At 32.8% G+C, this 17,217-nt stretch overlaps 1 protein-coding gene across 2 annotated transcripts in view; it reads right to left on the bottom strand.

Annotated features, from left to right (window-relative positions):
* Positions 1-17,217, bottom strand: part of LOC129234222 (elongation of very long chain fatty acids protein 7-like) — a 41,197-nt gene continuing 23,980 nt past the window's right edge. For both annotated transcript variants that reach the window (XM_054868154.1, XM_054868155.1), the window contains exons 5-8: positions 10,643-10,699; positions 8,709-8,808; positions 7,942-8,078; positions 1-280 (exon numbers count right to left, since the gene is read on the bottom strand). In XM_054868154.1, coding sequence (XP_054724129.1) covers positions 74-280; positions 7,942-8,078; positions 8,709-8,808; positions 10,643-10,699 — 501 coding nt within the window. In that variant the 3' untranslated portion in view covers positions 1-73. The remainder of the gene's footprint in view (positions 281-7,941; positions 8,079-8,708; positions 8,809-10,642; positions 10,700-17,217) is intronic.

Below are 17,217 nucleotides of genomic sequence, written 5' to 3'. Positions count from 1 at the left end.
AAACAGAAATTTATGTATAGTTCATGTTCAGTTACAATGAAATGTACAAACCTATAAAAATGTATATTATAATTTATAATTGTTTATTTTTGTGCGCAACATGGTGCACTCCATTCTGGTGCGGTCTGTTTCTTTCGATGTATATGGTCCGGTAATAACGGATGAATAGAAAGAAGAAAGCAACGGTCAGGGAAGAGCAGAAAATCAACGTGAATTTGGACGTCGTGCAGCCAATTGCAGATACCAGCATCAGATAAAACATCATGATGAAAAATTGAAACTGTAAAAGAGAGACACTAATTATAATTCTTGTCACTGTAGTACGTTACAATATGGTGCAAAGTACATGGTGTTCTTGCACTGATAAAAAAAAATAGTTTAAACAAAAAACTTTCGTTCAAAATAACATTTAACCAAAATTTAATCAAAATAACAAAAATAATTCTTTATCATTTTGATCCTTATCACAAAAAGTTAGTTTTACAACGTTAATACACATGTGCACTTTTTGTAGTTCTAAGAAGTTTTGCACGATTTCTAACTTCGCGCCAAGTAGGGGAATGACGGGCAAAGTAAAATATTTAAGATAACTTACTTTTTTCAAAATGAACAAATTGGAAATTTGCCCTGAAAATTTAGGCACATGAAGAAAGAAAAATATATTCTGCGATAAAACTTGCATTGAACCACTATTTTTTATTTTTGGCAGCAAGTTTGTGCCTCAAAAAAAAAAAAAAAAAAGGGGGGTAGAAAATTTTCTTTTTTTTTCTTCATGTGGCAAAGTTAAAAATGAAATATTTTTTTAATGAAATGTTTTCTATTCGATCGTTAAAGATATCTTTTAATAAATAAACGGTTAAATAAAAGAATCAATAAATGAAAAGAAAGTGGAAGAATAAATGAAAATAAATTAATGAGAGAATGAAATAAAGAACTAATAAAGTGAAGGAGAGAAAATGAATAAATAAAGGAATTATTAAATGAAAGAATATAAATGGTCTAATTAATAAATGAATACGTAAGTGATTTGATAAAAGGCTGAATAAGTAAATGATATAAAGTATTTCACTTTCCCACGCATAGACATGCCTAATTGTAGAGAACATTTAAAATACAAATAAGGTTAATATTAATCAAATAATTACTGTACTGAATTTTAGTAGGTCTCAATTAATACTTCAAATGTTAACAACAAGAAATTTATAATTTCCAAAAATATTTTTTGACTTACAGCAAAGTATTACAATATGCGGATCAATTTTTGAAAATTGCTAGTATTATCATTTTTTTTTTCCAGAGGGATTTTTTTCTTGACTGGAATAGACTACATGTGTTTCTACATAGTTGAAATATTACTAGCTAGGTGGCGCTAAAAGCAGAGTAAATGCTTCACTTTGCCCCACATTCCCCTAACTAGTGCAGCCAGGATTTACCTTATAGGGGTGAGCGTCATAACAGTCCAAAAAGGAAAAAAAACTGTCCTTATTAGCATTGGCAAAATATGTTAAAACCAAAAGTTCTGGAAAGGGGAAGTCACTTTCAGATTTCGACGTTAACGCCACCTACATGTTTTTAGCTAATATTGTACCAATAGAGAAAAAATAAACTTGATGAGATAAGGCTCTAAATAAAAAATGAATTATGCATTAATCTTATTATTTTTTTTTCGAATACATTTTCCTTTTCAATGCAAGACTTTATAAACATCCCGTACAATGTTCTAAAATGTTATTAAACATTCCTATAATTCTTTCCATACTTTGAATCCTGTTCTGACGTTCGGAAGCAGATAAGATTTATGGTAAATTCCAGGAAACTGGAGATCTAACTCTTGAATTTTAAAAATTAATATTTTGTCACTTGCCATAAACCATTCTCTTCAGAAATAATTGAATTTCTTGAATCTTAACCTGTTTTTCCTAAATAGTTTGGTGACTTTCAGAAAATCAAGTGCAAAATTAAGTTTTCTCTTTGTGTTTTTGCAGAGCAAAAAATCTCCTTTTTGTTATATACTGTAATTTCAATAAACTTGTTATCAGCATGTGATCTTTAGTTTAACTTTTATCTTTTAAAATGTCAAGTTAAACCTTTTGGTAAGTAATTTAAATTTTTTTTTCCTTTTTTTTTTTCAACCATGAAATATTTCCATTGCTAAGGTGACAATTTGATGTCCTTCCGTTACCAAAATAGTACCTCTCAGTTAGTTCACCAAAATCCTACTGGGTCAGGATTATGTCCCTTGTCACGGTTGCATAGTTATGATTTTAATACACATTTTATTTATATGGTTTTTAATGGTAACGGTAGGACATTTATCTATAACCTGATACAAGGTAAAATTTTAGAATGCTAGTGGAAAACAAACTATTGTTTAAAGTTAATAGTCACATTTAAAACACATATAAGCAAATTTGTACGAAAAGTATGTGTGCTTTCAGTTAAAAAATTTTTTTTATTTATTTATTTATTTTTAATGTTTCGTGATTTTATTTCTTCTATTGTATGTGATAAAAATCATGAAAACTACACTTAAAATTCGTAATCATATGAAAATCATTTTGGTATGACATATTTGTGAAATAACAAGCCAATTCAAGCAGAAACATTTGCTTAAAAACTTGAAATTTATATTGGAACAATACAATATTGAAATTGCTTTCAGATTAGTTTACAAGTCACAGGAAAGGATTGTAGAGAGCATTGGTTTAGCCGTTGAACATACTACGAAGAGATCAGTAAATTCAAAGATCAAGTTTCAAAAAGATGGAGTAATATCCATTCTCATCCTGACACACAAAATATGCACTATTTGAACCCTGTTTTATGTTGTGTTATTGAATATATTAAGTAAGTACTTCAACAAATCGAAGGAGATTTCCCTTAAAAGTCAACAGACTGAGGACAGTTTCAAATAAGCTTAAAAATGAAGATACAGCTGAATCAAAAACACCAAATCATAAAAATATGCCAAAGGTTTCATTAACGTTTGGACAAGTTTTGTTAGTTGAATGGAAGGGAAAGAAACTAACAAAGAGCAATGTTGGACAGGAACTTCATACAGAAGATGAAAGAATAGAAATATCTTGTTGAAGAATGCATAATAATGTGGGAATGACCTTTGTGGTTCCTGAGAAAGAAGATAAATGTTCTATGGATTCTGGTAAAACTCTTGAGTATTTAAAAAGAAGTTAGAGTTGTAACATATGACTCAAGCATTAGATATCATTGTTTCAGACTGCTGTATTAGCTGAAAAAATGTTTGTAAGTAGAAATTTACCAAGTTTAACTGTTTTCGACTTTGTGTTCTTCCGTTACCCTTAACAAATCCAATTTTTTTTTATTAAAATAATCATTTTTTAAAACTGGAGGGGAAATTGTAATGATTGAACACTCCCGTATGTGCTCTAATTTTTGTAGAATTTTCCTTTCACAGTTTAGCTGAACTTTTGGGGAGAACACGATAGCGTGAAAATCATGTCGCAAAAATATCCTTCTGTTACTGTTTTTTAAATTTGATTCTTTAAAAAAAAGTTACTAACAAAAAAATTCTTGGTTTTGGCTTTTTTAGCAACTTACTATCTAATATATAAAAATCTCCTATCACGGTGTTAGAATTTGAACTCCTCCGAAACGGTTCGACCGATTTTCATGAAATTTTTTATGTGTATTTGGTAGGTATCAGAATAAGACGTAAAGTATATTTTATATCGCTAAGTAATCAAGGTGTTCCTGTTTAGATTTTTTTTTTTTTTTTTTGAAAATCATAGTAAAAACCATTGTTGAAAATCATTGCAAAAACTGTTGTTGAAAAACATCGTAAAAGCCTTGCTTGAATGAATTACAAACATTTATTTCATTTGTAAAAAAATCGAAGATGGCAACAAAATTTTTTTTTAATCTAATATATAAAAATCTCATGTCACGGTGCTTGTGTTTGAATTCCTCTCTAACGGCTCGACCAATATTTATGAAATTTTTAGTAGGTATGAGAATAGGTCGTAAAGTATATTTCATACCGCTAGGTAGTTAGGGTGTCCCTATCCGAAATATTTTTGACTACCAAATGTGAAAATGACCTCTGGTAAAACAATGGAAACCCTCAGGGCTTTAAAATTGTTATTTGTTGCGATTCTCTATTTGTTAACAAAACAAATGTTTAATTAATTTAAGCAAGGCTTTTACAACGGTTTTCAATTTCAATCTTTGGGAAATTCGCGTTTAAAAAGTGCGGGTAGGAGGGTAAAAATTTGCGGATGCCAAATAAAACGAAGCTGTAAATTATACAACAGAGTTTTTGTACTCACTGAATTTGTCAAACATGTTCCGTCCTTCAAGTTGGATCTCCGGTTATTTTACCTCGAAATTTGAACCTACCATAGCTTTGCAATGGAACCTATAGTTGGTCACTTAAAAAAACATGAAAAACGTTATCAAAACCACCATTTTGAATGGTGAATTCCGAGCCAAAAATGTTTTGCTAACGCGAATTCCAATGATTCCCACAAACGTGCCAATGGAATCCAAACGCCTTCATTAAGTTGGCATTTACAATGACAATAAGTCGCAAGGGTAAATGATATGTGTTTGCGGCTTATATTTGGACACACCGTGTTTTTCACACGGACACAATTATACGTGGCATGTTCTCTCGTGAGCAAACCATCGAGCTTATTTGTATTGGCTAAAGACCGGACTGGACTGACAAAAAAATATCGTTCACTCAATTTCACCTCGAAATGAATATTGATTTTCTTTATTTCATTGTTATACTTTATGATAAAAAATACGTTACTTTTTCCACACTACGTTTAACTTTTAAGAGATCAAACAATGATTTTTGTTCGTTACGTTAATGAAATACATTGTATTGAGAATATGAATGGTTGGTGTTTTTTGTTTTTAGGGGTCATTCATTAATTACGTAAGGGTCCCGAGGGTTAGGGGGGTTGGAAAAATCTGTACATACCCATACTTTGGGGTGGGGGGGGGGGGTTCACACCCATTCTTACGTAATATTTTCCAAGTCGATATTTTACATTAGAAATCGCGCTGCCAAATGGTTTGACAAGGATTGTATTTCATTTGCGCCTGGAAGGTAATAAACGCATAAGGATGAGCTGTTTTTTATTTGTTTTACAAAGAATGAATGGTCTGAAATGTAATAAAAAAATCGCACTATGCATGGCAAGTTTTATTTTTCATTAATTTCGCACCTTACACAAAAAAGTGTCGAAAAGACAGCCAGTCTAAATTCCAACTTTTTAGTAAATATTTTTTTACATAAAAGGGTGTAATTTAATTTTAGTGAATTTAATTTCGATTTCAGTGACGTAAGACTCGTTATTTTATAATTTGGGAAACGAAATGAAATCTTACGTTTGAATAGGGGGGAGGGGTTTTAAAAATCTTACGTACCCTTACACGGGGGAGGGGGGTCAAAAATTGCCAAAATCATCCTTACGTAATTAATGAATGGCCCTTTATAGGGGATTATCGTCTTCTACAGCGCTTCATTCCTCTTTCCGTAATATCCATCCCCACTCACTTGCAACACGTCCGTTATTTTTTAATTAACAACCAAAATATTCACTAGAAATAATTTATGTGGCAGAACAAAGTTTTCCGGGTCAGCTAGTGATGTGTATAAAAGTCTATGCATCAGTTTTTGAAAAAATATTTATTTTGATATGCTCACAGACCGAAACGCATCGAATTTTTGTAAAAACTGTCCTTCCGTTTCCGCTGGAATTCATATTATATTAATTATGTTTATCAGCTTGATTAATTTAAGTTAGATTTTAGTTGAAGTGTTTTACAATTAACAAATCATTTGCTCTCCCATTCAACGAATTTGCATGCGTAGTCGAATTGGTGATTAATTGGAACTTGTAGTAGAGTTTTTTCTGGGACTTATTACAGCTGGACAGGGCAGTTTTTTTTTTTTTTTTTTGGAATACTTGTTTCAAAATAAGAATATATCAAAATAAAGGCAGGAAAAAGAAATCTTTTTAGCAGTTGCGTAACATTAAGTTCAATAACAATGTAGATTTTCAAAAACAATAGCCAAGGTCACGATTTAAAAAAAGGAAGTATCGAAGAATGAAAATTGCTCTCTGAATATGATAAACCTGGTAACACTGTTATTGTTAATTTGATGATAAAGTGTAGATATTCTTAGCTTAGCTATAAGAGGGGGAAAATACAAACATAATCATTTTCCACCTCCTATCAAAATGATTTTCAAAACATGCTCTTTGCAATGAATTTTCTAAAAATGTTCTTTTTCGGATTTTAAACACTGATTCAATGTACACGTCAATTTTATACAAAATTATTAAAATTTGTATATTTGCTTCAGGTTATTTTGAGACAAACTATAACAAACTATGAAAGAATAAGAATTTCGAGGGGAAAGTATTATGTAACATTTCGAGGCATTTTAGAAAAGTGGTTCACTTTGACTTTTAATGTTTTATTCGGCAGGAAAAAAATGAGTGAACATTTTTCAAAACAGGAAATTGTTATACGTTTTTCCCCTTCATATGGAGCTAACTTTCTCTTTATTCTTTCAGTATAAGTTTTCGATTGGAATAAATAGAAGTTTTTGATAGATTTGGTGCAGTGAAACAACCTCGAAAGAGGAAGCTCTACCAAGAAATAGTTATAAAAGATTACTTGCACTGAAAATCATCGTCCATGCTTGAACAATTACACTAGTCAACACCAAAAATGCATCCGGTTCAAAAATAGCTATTCCGAAATATTTTGCCTCGTTAAACACGAAAACCACCATAAAAAGTTGAGATTAGCTCTAGTTTTCAAGATACAGGGCCAACTAGGATAGTGAATTCTCACTAATGCTCTTTTTTCCTGGCTTATAGAAACAACCTCAATGGGACTGACTTGTCTTCTAAATTTCGACCCCGGTTGAGATGGAAAATATCGCTGCATTGAACACCGAAATGGACTTCAAGAAATTTAAATTCTGGGAAGAGAAATGTCCAAAATGAGCCTTTAGTAGATCCACCCATTTCTGATTCCACCCATGCTCATCCTGCTGGGAATAATGAAGAACTTTGTGAAAGTTGTGTACAAAGACAACTTTCCAATACCTTAGAAGGAAATTTCCAAAATACATTGAAGCTAAGGTTGGTAAGGAAAAGGAGAGAATTTTTAACGGCACTTCAAATGTGCGCAGTTATGAAAATTGCTCTTTTTGAGAAGAAAAAAATGCGATGGGTGAATAAAGCACCCAAGAAGCCTTTAAGGGTGTATTATAAGTATTTCTAAGTATTAGAGAAGATGAGAACTAAAACCAGTTGGTCAAACAATCCCTACGGAAGTTCTGTGATCATTGAGGCTACGAGCAGTGAGCATGAGGAAAGGTTGCACCAAGATATTTTTACAATGGGACGCAGATATCAGGTTCATTAGGCTGAGTTAATGTTCGCCAAACGTTGCTGAACTATTACAAGAGATGATCATTCTTTGACATACAAAAAGCGATCGAAATTGAAGCGTTTACAGCACTAAGCCAAAAGCAACCACTGCTTTCTGAAAAATAAGCATCGTTTAATAAAACGAACCTATGTAATAACATTTATTAAGCAGGATTCCCCCACCCCCTTTTTAACATTACCTTTAAGTCAATGTGTGGTTGCTGTGCATCTTTATCCAGTGGGCTTTTATGTATCTTGAAATCTAGAGTTAATAAAACAAATACACTACCATATTCGTTTAACTATTTAAAACCAGGATGCACAGGCAAGAAGTTCTTTTTTTGTTGACTAGTGTTATTGGTTCGTTCCACTTTTTAAATTCTGAGTCAATGAGTCAATCATCATTTTTATCAAAAATATCACTCTCATTGATTTAAAAAAAAAAAAAAAATACAGTTGAAGGATGGCAGTTCTTGTGTGACAAATAGGGTAAAAAACTTACTATTTGCAGTGTCGTCAAATATTTCTTCCACCATATGTACTTCTGATATTTCGGCCCCAGCGCTGCTACTGCATAATAAGTGTACATAATAATATGCACTATGGAGTTAAAGCCCATAAATATGGACAAATAAGCACCTGGAAGAGAAATGAATTTCAGTCAATCATACGTTCTATTCAAACAAAATTACTTTTTTTTTTAATCCAAAGTTGGTTGATCACATCCTACGCTAATTGCAAACATGAGCACATTTAAAAAAAAAATTTTATAAAGAGTTTGACAATATTTCTGAATATTTTTCATACTGAAAATGTTGTGACAATACTACACTTTATTTTGAGGAAAATACTAATAAAATGGACATACAGACGAACTATAACAGTATCAAGCTACATAAGGAAAAATTATTTTACAAATTTTCAACGAATAAAAATGTGCAATAACAGTTTGGTTATGTTATTATTGTTTCACTTGTTTTGTGTATTGACGTATTGTGCTATTTTTGAACTATAATAATAATTAATGATTAATATAGTGCAAGTGAATACTTATGGTTATTTGTTTCATAATAGAATATTTTTTTCCGCAGAAATATTTTTTTCAAAAGTTTCATATCTAAGTGCTTTATAACATTTATTTAACAACTAATACTCTAAATTCACCTGCTTTTCCACTTACAAACTTTCCAGTTTCAAGAACTTTTCGATAAATATATGATTTTCAAGTTGAGAAATCAATTTAAAGGAAATAAACTTGAACAAACTTACTTTTTTCGGATCTGAAACCAAAATAAGCAAATACAGGCACAATAGCATGGTGGAACACATGTAATGGATCAATTTGTTTTTTGCTCATCACTAGAAACACCTGAAGTAAAAAAAAAGATGCTTAGTTGAACTGACTGAATGCATGAAAATCAGATGTTTTAAATGGTTAAAAAATAATAATAATGAAAATACCGCGGGAAGGAATTCGAAGAAAAAAAAAATTCTCGCAAGTTAAAATTTAATTACTTAAAAGCAAAGTTGATTACTGATTGATAGATCAGTCATCTTCAAATTACGAATTATTTTTATCTGAAAAGTTTCGAGTTTCACACTAAATAAGTGATTCACATTGGGGTTGTTTCCAAAATTTTACAAGTATTTTTTTTCTGAAAGATCATGCTTAAAACATATGATTGAACAACTTTTTAAATAATTTCACAAAGTTTAATATTTTTTAACAGTTATTTTAATCAGTACGCAGATTGAAATTCATTTTTTACGCTTCTGCACGTGACATCACAATTGATGAAATGTCATTCACTGATGCCATCTGCGCACAGAGCAAACTATCGTAACAAGGTAACGCTGGCCTGACAGAAAAGCGTAAGCATTCAGCGCGCCAGTGGTGTAGCGTGCCAAATACATCACTTGAAACGTCATAAAGACCACGCCTTACTTCCAAAATCAAACATTTAAAAAATATAAATTAAATAATAACTGTAGGAAAAATAAAAGTTTTTTTTTTTCCCTAGCTCCGTGTTTTTTTTTTTTTTTTTTTTTTGCTCATTCTATCAATTACAGTGACAAAAAGTAGTACTTTTGACTGGAGGAAACAACCCCATAGTAATTGCTTCCATTGTAAAATAAATCTTTTGTCAGATTATTTTTGTTTTGTTTTCAATTTTGTTATTGTTTCAATTTCCATATCCCGCGAAAGAGCATAGTTAATTCCTCTAAATATCATTCGAAGAGTTTTTAATTACAAAAACGCAGCCATCCTCGTTTCCATCTTTGTTACTCGAGTGACCCTTTCCAAGGAGCATTTTCTTCTCCTTCTCACAGAAAATTGAATAAATAAATAAATAAATAAAAAAGAACTTGCCTTTCAGACCACATGACACTTCTGCTCAGTCTGTTAAAAATGTCAATGTGTAACGTCAGCACGTCGGTGGTTCTCTGAGGTTGTGCTCATATGACATATTTAGTGAGCCACGACTCATCCTATTTGTCTCTACTCACGAAAAGATCTTTGATCTAGTAATTTTTTTTATGTAATTTTAGGGCAGCAAGCACAGTATAATAGAAGGTTCAACAGTATTTAAGGGGGGGGGGGGGTTGCAGTTTCAAAAAGTGATATTTTTCTTTTTTGTTTTGTCTTGTAATTAAACATTAAAAATATATATTGGCAAAATTTCATGTCGTTTCGAGCAAAATTCTCAAAGTTATCAAGTATTCAGTTTTTCGAAAATTCGATTTTGTTCTTTTTCTATTCCAATTTTAAGAAAAAATTATCCTATGATGAACGAGTAAATTACGAAATTATCATAACGTGGAACCGTAACATGGGCACTAGCCAATTGGCGAGAAAATTCACCATACATTATTTGTAAATATACAGGCGAAACAAAAGACCTTTTAATTTTCTATTACGGGCAAAGCCGTGCGGGTACCACTAGTAATTACATCAAATATTATGAATGACGGGAATTATTTTTAAATTCTACACCATTAGTCAAAGTATGCATCAGTTACATTAAAATTTATCTTTTTTTTTTTGGATAAAATGTTTAAATAAAATTCACGAATTTATGTAATCTATCCTCATTTGTATTAATACTTGAGACGCACAAAGTTCTATATTAGAGCTAATGATATGTAGTTTGAGTGAGTAAAAAATTTGTTATAATTCAGCAAAAATGCTGCATACTACTTACTGTGTCAAACAGTTCTATGTACCGCACAACCATAAGCTGGTAGCCATGCAGATAAAACTGGAAAATAGATTTAAAATTGAAACAGTAACAGGTCATAGACTACAGGATCCGCACACTCTAAAGCCACGCCCCATTTTGTAAGACTCTTTCTTTACCAGTAATCGTATAAAACTATCTTATAGCTATTGTTCCTGAATGGGATCGTTTCCAAAACTTTAAAAGTATTTTTTTCTGATAAAGCATGCGTAAAAACATAGGATCTGACCATTTTTTAAATAATTTGCTTAAGTTTAATATTTTTAAAAAATGAATTAAATCGGTGCGATTTCAATTTTTACGCTTCTGCCGATGACATCACAAATGATGAAATGACATTCAGTGTTGCCATTCACAGAGCAAAATATTTAATTCGCATCTTTACTCACGTGTATTGGCAACGACATGGTTGATAGCAAGCGTAGAGCGCAATATTAAATTCTCTTCTTGATTAGTATAACGTGGAAACGGTGTAGAAAGATGCGCTAAAGTGAATCATTTGTGACGTCATCAAGACCACGCCTTGTTTAAAAAATTGGACATTAAAAAAAAATAATAAAAAAATAACTGTTGGAAAAATAAAAGTATTTTCTGAGTCCATATTTTTTTTTTTTTTAACTCACTCTATCAATTTCAGCGACTCAAAGTAGTACTTTTGACTGAAGGAAACAACCCCATTCATTAGAGAGTAAACTGATCCTTCTTGTACAAGGGGAAGAGCCCGTACAAAACAGGAGGTGACTTAAGAGTGTAAACTTTTTATATAAAATATAGTTGGAACAGAGATCATAATAAAAGTCATAACCACATGCTTCAAAGCTAAAAAGATTTTAGGAACCAAAAAGAAAGAAGCTTTTACATCAAAGTTATCTACAATAGTTCAAGGAGAAACAAAATACGTTGTCGTCGTCTTGTACACAATATGGCTTCTCTGTGTGCTTAACAACTATAGGGTCATTCCACGGAAAACGGTAATTTTGTCCTGCACGTGACGCCTCATATATTTCATTAAAAATAATAATTTAAAAGGGTAACGATAAATTTTTTTTATTGCTTTCCAAATTACAAATGAATGTCTGAGGCCGTTATTTTTTTTTTTTAAATTATTTCTTTTTTTATGAAATATATTGTAACGGATTCGGTGCGACTTCCACTTTCTTGAAATGAAGACACAGTTCTTGATAAAAACACAGGAAATTTATTTACACTATGTACAGGAAAGATCTTCAACAACTGCTAAATTATTCATCAGCAATTAAGCAATTATCACACAACACCGTAAACTCAACGTTTACACACGTATTTACTTCCAAATACGAAAACAACACAGCGAAAATGCCTCGCTATAAACAGAGCAAATTCGCTCTCCGTTCGAAATCTCAATCGAAACTCCCTTTTTATCCATCGCTAACGGCTTATATACACACCGAAAAGAAATCTCTCAAATATTCCACACGCTTCTGGAAAATAGTAGACCGTTATCAAATTTTATCAATGAACAAAAAGGAAATAGGGGGGTCGTCTACTTTAGCCATATGAAAAGGGGTTGTATATTCATTACGGGAAACTATTTACAGGTTACGTTACTACAATAATTACTATTTACAGGATTTGTAACAATATTTTACTTCATGGGCAGGACAAAGTGTCTACTTTTTCGTGGAATGGCCTAATACATAATTTTTGCAGTGGTTTAAATTATTGTTTCTCAACAAATGAGATGTGTTTCCTTTGCATTGGAACCTTTGCTCTCAAAATCTACAATTTATTTTAACATTTAAAAATTAATAAAGCAAAAGTATTAACTTATTCGAAAGTTACTGACTTTGCATGTCTACTAAAACAAGGAAAAGCTAAAAAAAAGTCCGAACATTTCACAGTTTTTCGCGAATTACGCAACGAGCACAGGTTTTTAAAAACTGCAAACTTTGGTTTACACTACCCTAACTGACCCAAACGACATATTGAAAAATCAGAACTATGTCGCACTTCACGATTTTAATGTCTAATATTACTGGAATAATTTACCCTAAACTCCAGTAGATAGCGTTCATTGTTGACCACTTCTTCGTTTCTTCATTTCCCTGAAATGACACAGTCTTACCAGTAAAACAGTTAAGTGACCGGATCCAGTTCAGCCTTGTCACCATAAAGTCTTTCCCTGCTTTTCAAACATTACAAAAAGGATTTTCAAACAATCTTGCCGTGGCGCGAGTTTCATTGTTGATGACGACAGGAGCGTTACTCGATCAGTGTAAGGCCCTATGTAAAATAGCGGCTCTAGTATATATAGCCGTTCTAGGTCAGTGAGTTGGTTTTTATATAAATGAGCATGTGTGCAATAAGCTAAATGCAATATTGGCAATTTTTTTCTAAAATAAAGAACAGAAATCTTACTTCATAACGTAGCCAGGAGAGTTCAGCACTGAACACTGGGCTTCTTTTTCTTTTTGAATATTAGAAAGAAAAAAGTGGCGCTAAGTGTTCCCCCACAACGCAAAGTTACTCTGAATGACTGTAATTTTTCTGAAATAAACGACGATCCAATTGTTTTTTTTTTTTTTTTTTTTTTTAATGCTATCCGTTTCAGTAAATGCCATCTTGTTAAATAGGTTTTAGCACGAAATGTCTCTGTTCGTGAACCATTTGATTCAATTCTTTGCACTCAAAATCCTCAGCAAATGAAAGAAATCTGCTAAACATGTTTCACTGCTAGCGTAATGTGAATGCAGAAAAAACAACTACAACTTCTATGGTTTCTGAGTATTAAGACCGTCTTCAGAGTTATAGAGACTGCCGATTTTATAGAGATTGCTGCTGAGACTTTCTGCGATATTGAAGGAAATTTTTATATATTGTGCAGTAAATAACTCATTAATCGAGACAGAATATACAAGAGTATATTCGTGATGATTACATTGGGGAAAATAATCAGGGTTGCCAAACTTTTTCGGTTATCGGCACCCAAAGAACAATTAGAATTTTCTCACGACACCCTAACCTATTTCTGTTATATATATTGTTGCCGCGGGTATTTCGCAGCACTCCTAAACTCTCTCTTCTGCACCCCAAGGTGCCGCTGCACTCTCTTTGAGAACCCCTGAGTTAACTCAAAAAATTCCTCTCAAAATTTCATAAATGTGTTAGGTGTACATTAGAGTGGTTGAAAAATACATGTAAAAAAATGTTTCTCCTAGAAACCGGGCCAACCCTCAATATTTTTAGACTTGTGGATAGCAATATACTGGAAGAATTTTAGCTTCCTATTTCAACTGAAAGAGGGTGCTCAACTCCTCCCCCAAGCTTCATCGGTATGGGAAGGACGTTAAAAAATACTTCGAACTGAAAAAGCAATGCTACATATTATAATATAAACTAGAAATATGCATATACGTTGCAATGAAACAATTATTTACAAAAAAAAAAAAAAAACAGCTGGGGAAATTTTTCTCAATTTGGGGCATTTTCTATGATACCGCTAATGTTAAATGAAGGGGTCATTGAGCACCGTCTTAAAATTTGAGTAAGAAGCTTAAACTTTTGCAGCATAATACTATTAGTGAGTGCAAAAATATAGGGGATGTCCTGGACTCTAGCTGAAAAAAAGTTTTTTCGAACCACCCTTGTATTCATGCAAACTAATTTAATTTTCAGAGTTTGCAAAAAGTGTAAACATTCAAATAAAACTATAAGGCTATTTCGTCGCACAGGTTTATTTTGTAGAGCTTTTTTAAACTATACATACAGTATATAAACACTGCAAATTTCATGAAATAATACTGTCTACGTCCTCGCAAGACGATAGTACTAGCGATAGGCTTTTTGTAGGATGTTTTTTCATTCATGAGCTCACTTTTTTTGCATTGAAAAGAGATTCCTTGTATCCACGAAGCACCTGCGTGCAGTTTCCTACCAAATTTGTGCATAATTTATTAACACTTTTTTTTTCAGCACTAAGTTAGTATTTATTTTATTCTTATTAAGCGATGCATCCTCAAGTTTAGTCTCTAAAACTTTAATATTTTGAAACCTTTTGTGTTAGTGAAGAAGATCAGAGATTTTCAACCTTTGTTCACGCGGACCAATAGTGAACCGCGGGAATTTTCATGTGGTCCGCGACCAGCTTGCAAAAAATATTTTTTATAATTTTTTATAGCTGTAAATAAATTTATTAAAGAAAACTCTTTGATTAATCTCATTTCACCCGATATATGTAATTGTTGTGAGTACAGTGAGACTTTGGTAACTCGACATGCGTATAACTCGATTACCTTGGAAACTTAGACATGCATTTTTCTTATATTTGACCAAGTACTAATTTCAATTGGTGAAAACTTCTCTAACTTGACACACATTTGTAGGAACCCCTATAAGTCAACATCCAGTTGCTATTCTACCCCAATTTTTGCTACCAACATTCTTCCACATTACCTTTTTCTCGGAATTTGTGTTGCGGTTTTTTGGTCAGTCAATCCTTTTCTGGGCGGCTCTTTTAGAGAATTCTATCTTTTTTCCAGGGGAATCAGCCAACCCTTCTCTGTGCTGTTAGTACAATTTAAAAGGCCAGGAAAGGGCAGGATAAATGTGCCCAGAGAAGGCACCATGACATGTTTTTCTAACAAGTGTGAGCAGAACTTTTTATCTACCTGAGAGACAAGAAGATTTATTTCTTTTCAAAAATTATGAATTTATTCCCCATGAGGTATTTAAACAATATTAGTTGCATTATTAAGTAATTTCAAATGTTCGATATGTGAATCTTACGTTTTGAGGCAGGTATCAAGTCTTTAAGTCAAATTCTTGTCTCTCCCGCTGCAACATGTGACGATCAATGTGGTGATTCATTTTCCAACAAGATGAGGCACCCCATTATCTGACAGACGTTCCTCATGTCCTCAAAAAAGATCTTCCTAGTCGTTGGATTTGATGAGGTTCCTGACGAAATCACCTTTTTCCATTTCCACCGTGCTCTCCAGACTTAACTCCAAGCGATTTGTTCTACTGCGTTGCATCAAAGATTGTGACCCATGGGCCGCGTGATTTGCAAGTCTTAAGCTAAAAGATCACAACCTCATTTTCTACGATTGATTTTAACATTTTACAGCGAGTGAAACAAGAACTGGATTTTAGAGTTGATATATACCGCAAAATGAAGTGTCCATGTATCGAACATTTCAGAAACGAAACTTGTTCATTTGTTTTTCCCTACCCTTTGGGAGTACCCCTGATGAGGCCCCAGGGTATTTTGGGATTTTTTCAATTTTTCGTTCTTTAAAAAATTTTGTTCTTTCTTGTTCAATCCTTATATTGCTATCAAATTTGTCGTCTGAGAGAGAGAGAGAGAGAGAGATCAATATATGGTACAGCCCATTTGCTGCATGGGCCTGCCTATCCAGTTTTGTTGGCCTTTGCTCTTCTTACTGGAAAAATGTTTTACTTAAACTTGGAGAAGGGGGGGGGGGGGGAGGATTGCTTATCCTTCTTACTACTTTGCTTTCCCTTCTTACTCCTAAGGTTTAAGTAATACTACGCTAGGTTTGCTAAAACTTCGCTTCAGCTGCTCCTTAAAATCTTCATTTCTGCCATGAAGGCAATTCATAAACGCACTGTGGATATTGATAAACACGTATCTGGAAAGTTGTGCCAATTATTACATTAATTTTCTGACTGTGAAGTGAATTGGTGTTAAATTCATAATTTTTATCACGATTTCAATCATTTAGCGGCATATGAAGAATATAATCAGTAGTGAATTTCGCTACCTATAGAAAAAAGTGAAACTTTAAGTGTGCACTATTGATTTAGACTACAAAATCCAACTAGTAAGCATATAATTATAATGCAATATACCGACAGCCCGGTTATGACATCCAGAGACTGCAGTTTCGCCCTGAGTTGATATGGACCCAACAGTCTTTAATAAACGATGTAACCGAGATGGAGACAGATGTCATCCTGATGAAGCTTAGAGTGCTAACAAACTGGTAGCTAAAAAATATTTGCACACCAGCGAGAGTTCGCAGCAATGGTGTGGTTCAATTCGTCAGTTGAAGGCAAAGCTTGGGCAAATAGCAGTAAGTTACTTCCCAAGCCTTATTTTAGCTACCAGTTTGTTGGCACTCTTAGCTACAAAGAGATAACACCTGTCTCCAGCTCAGTTATTTACTATTCTAGATTGATGAGTCCATAACGAGGACGAAACTGCAGTCATAACCGGCCTCGGTATGTTGCATGTAGCTTTAGACCTGGCTTATGGGAGATAACTTACTGATATTAGCATCATAAGTTTTTGCTTATAGCATTTGAGAGATGTATAAGTATGTATGTTCATATACAGTCTCACTCTCAATAACTCGAAGTCTCAAGGGACCGGCTAAAACGTTCGAATATTTGGTAGTTCGAGTTATAGGAAGTTTCCACAACAGTCTAAAGAGTTTTGGACCCGATGAAAACTTCAAGATAAAAGAATATTCAAATTATAAACTTCGAGTTATCGAGATTCGACTGTATATACATTTATATACTACAGGGTGTTACGT

Source organism: Uloborus diversus, chromosome 1 (assembly GCF_026930045.1).
Source record: "Uloborus diversus isolate 005 chromosome 1, Udiv.v.3.1, whole genome shotgun sequence".
NCBI classification, from domain to species: Eukaryota; Metazoa; Arthropoda; class Arachnida; order Araneae; family Uloboridae; genus Uloborus; species Uloborus diversus.
This window is presented reverse-complemented; position numbering and strand designations above follow the sequence as displayed.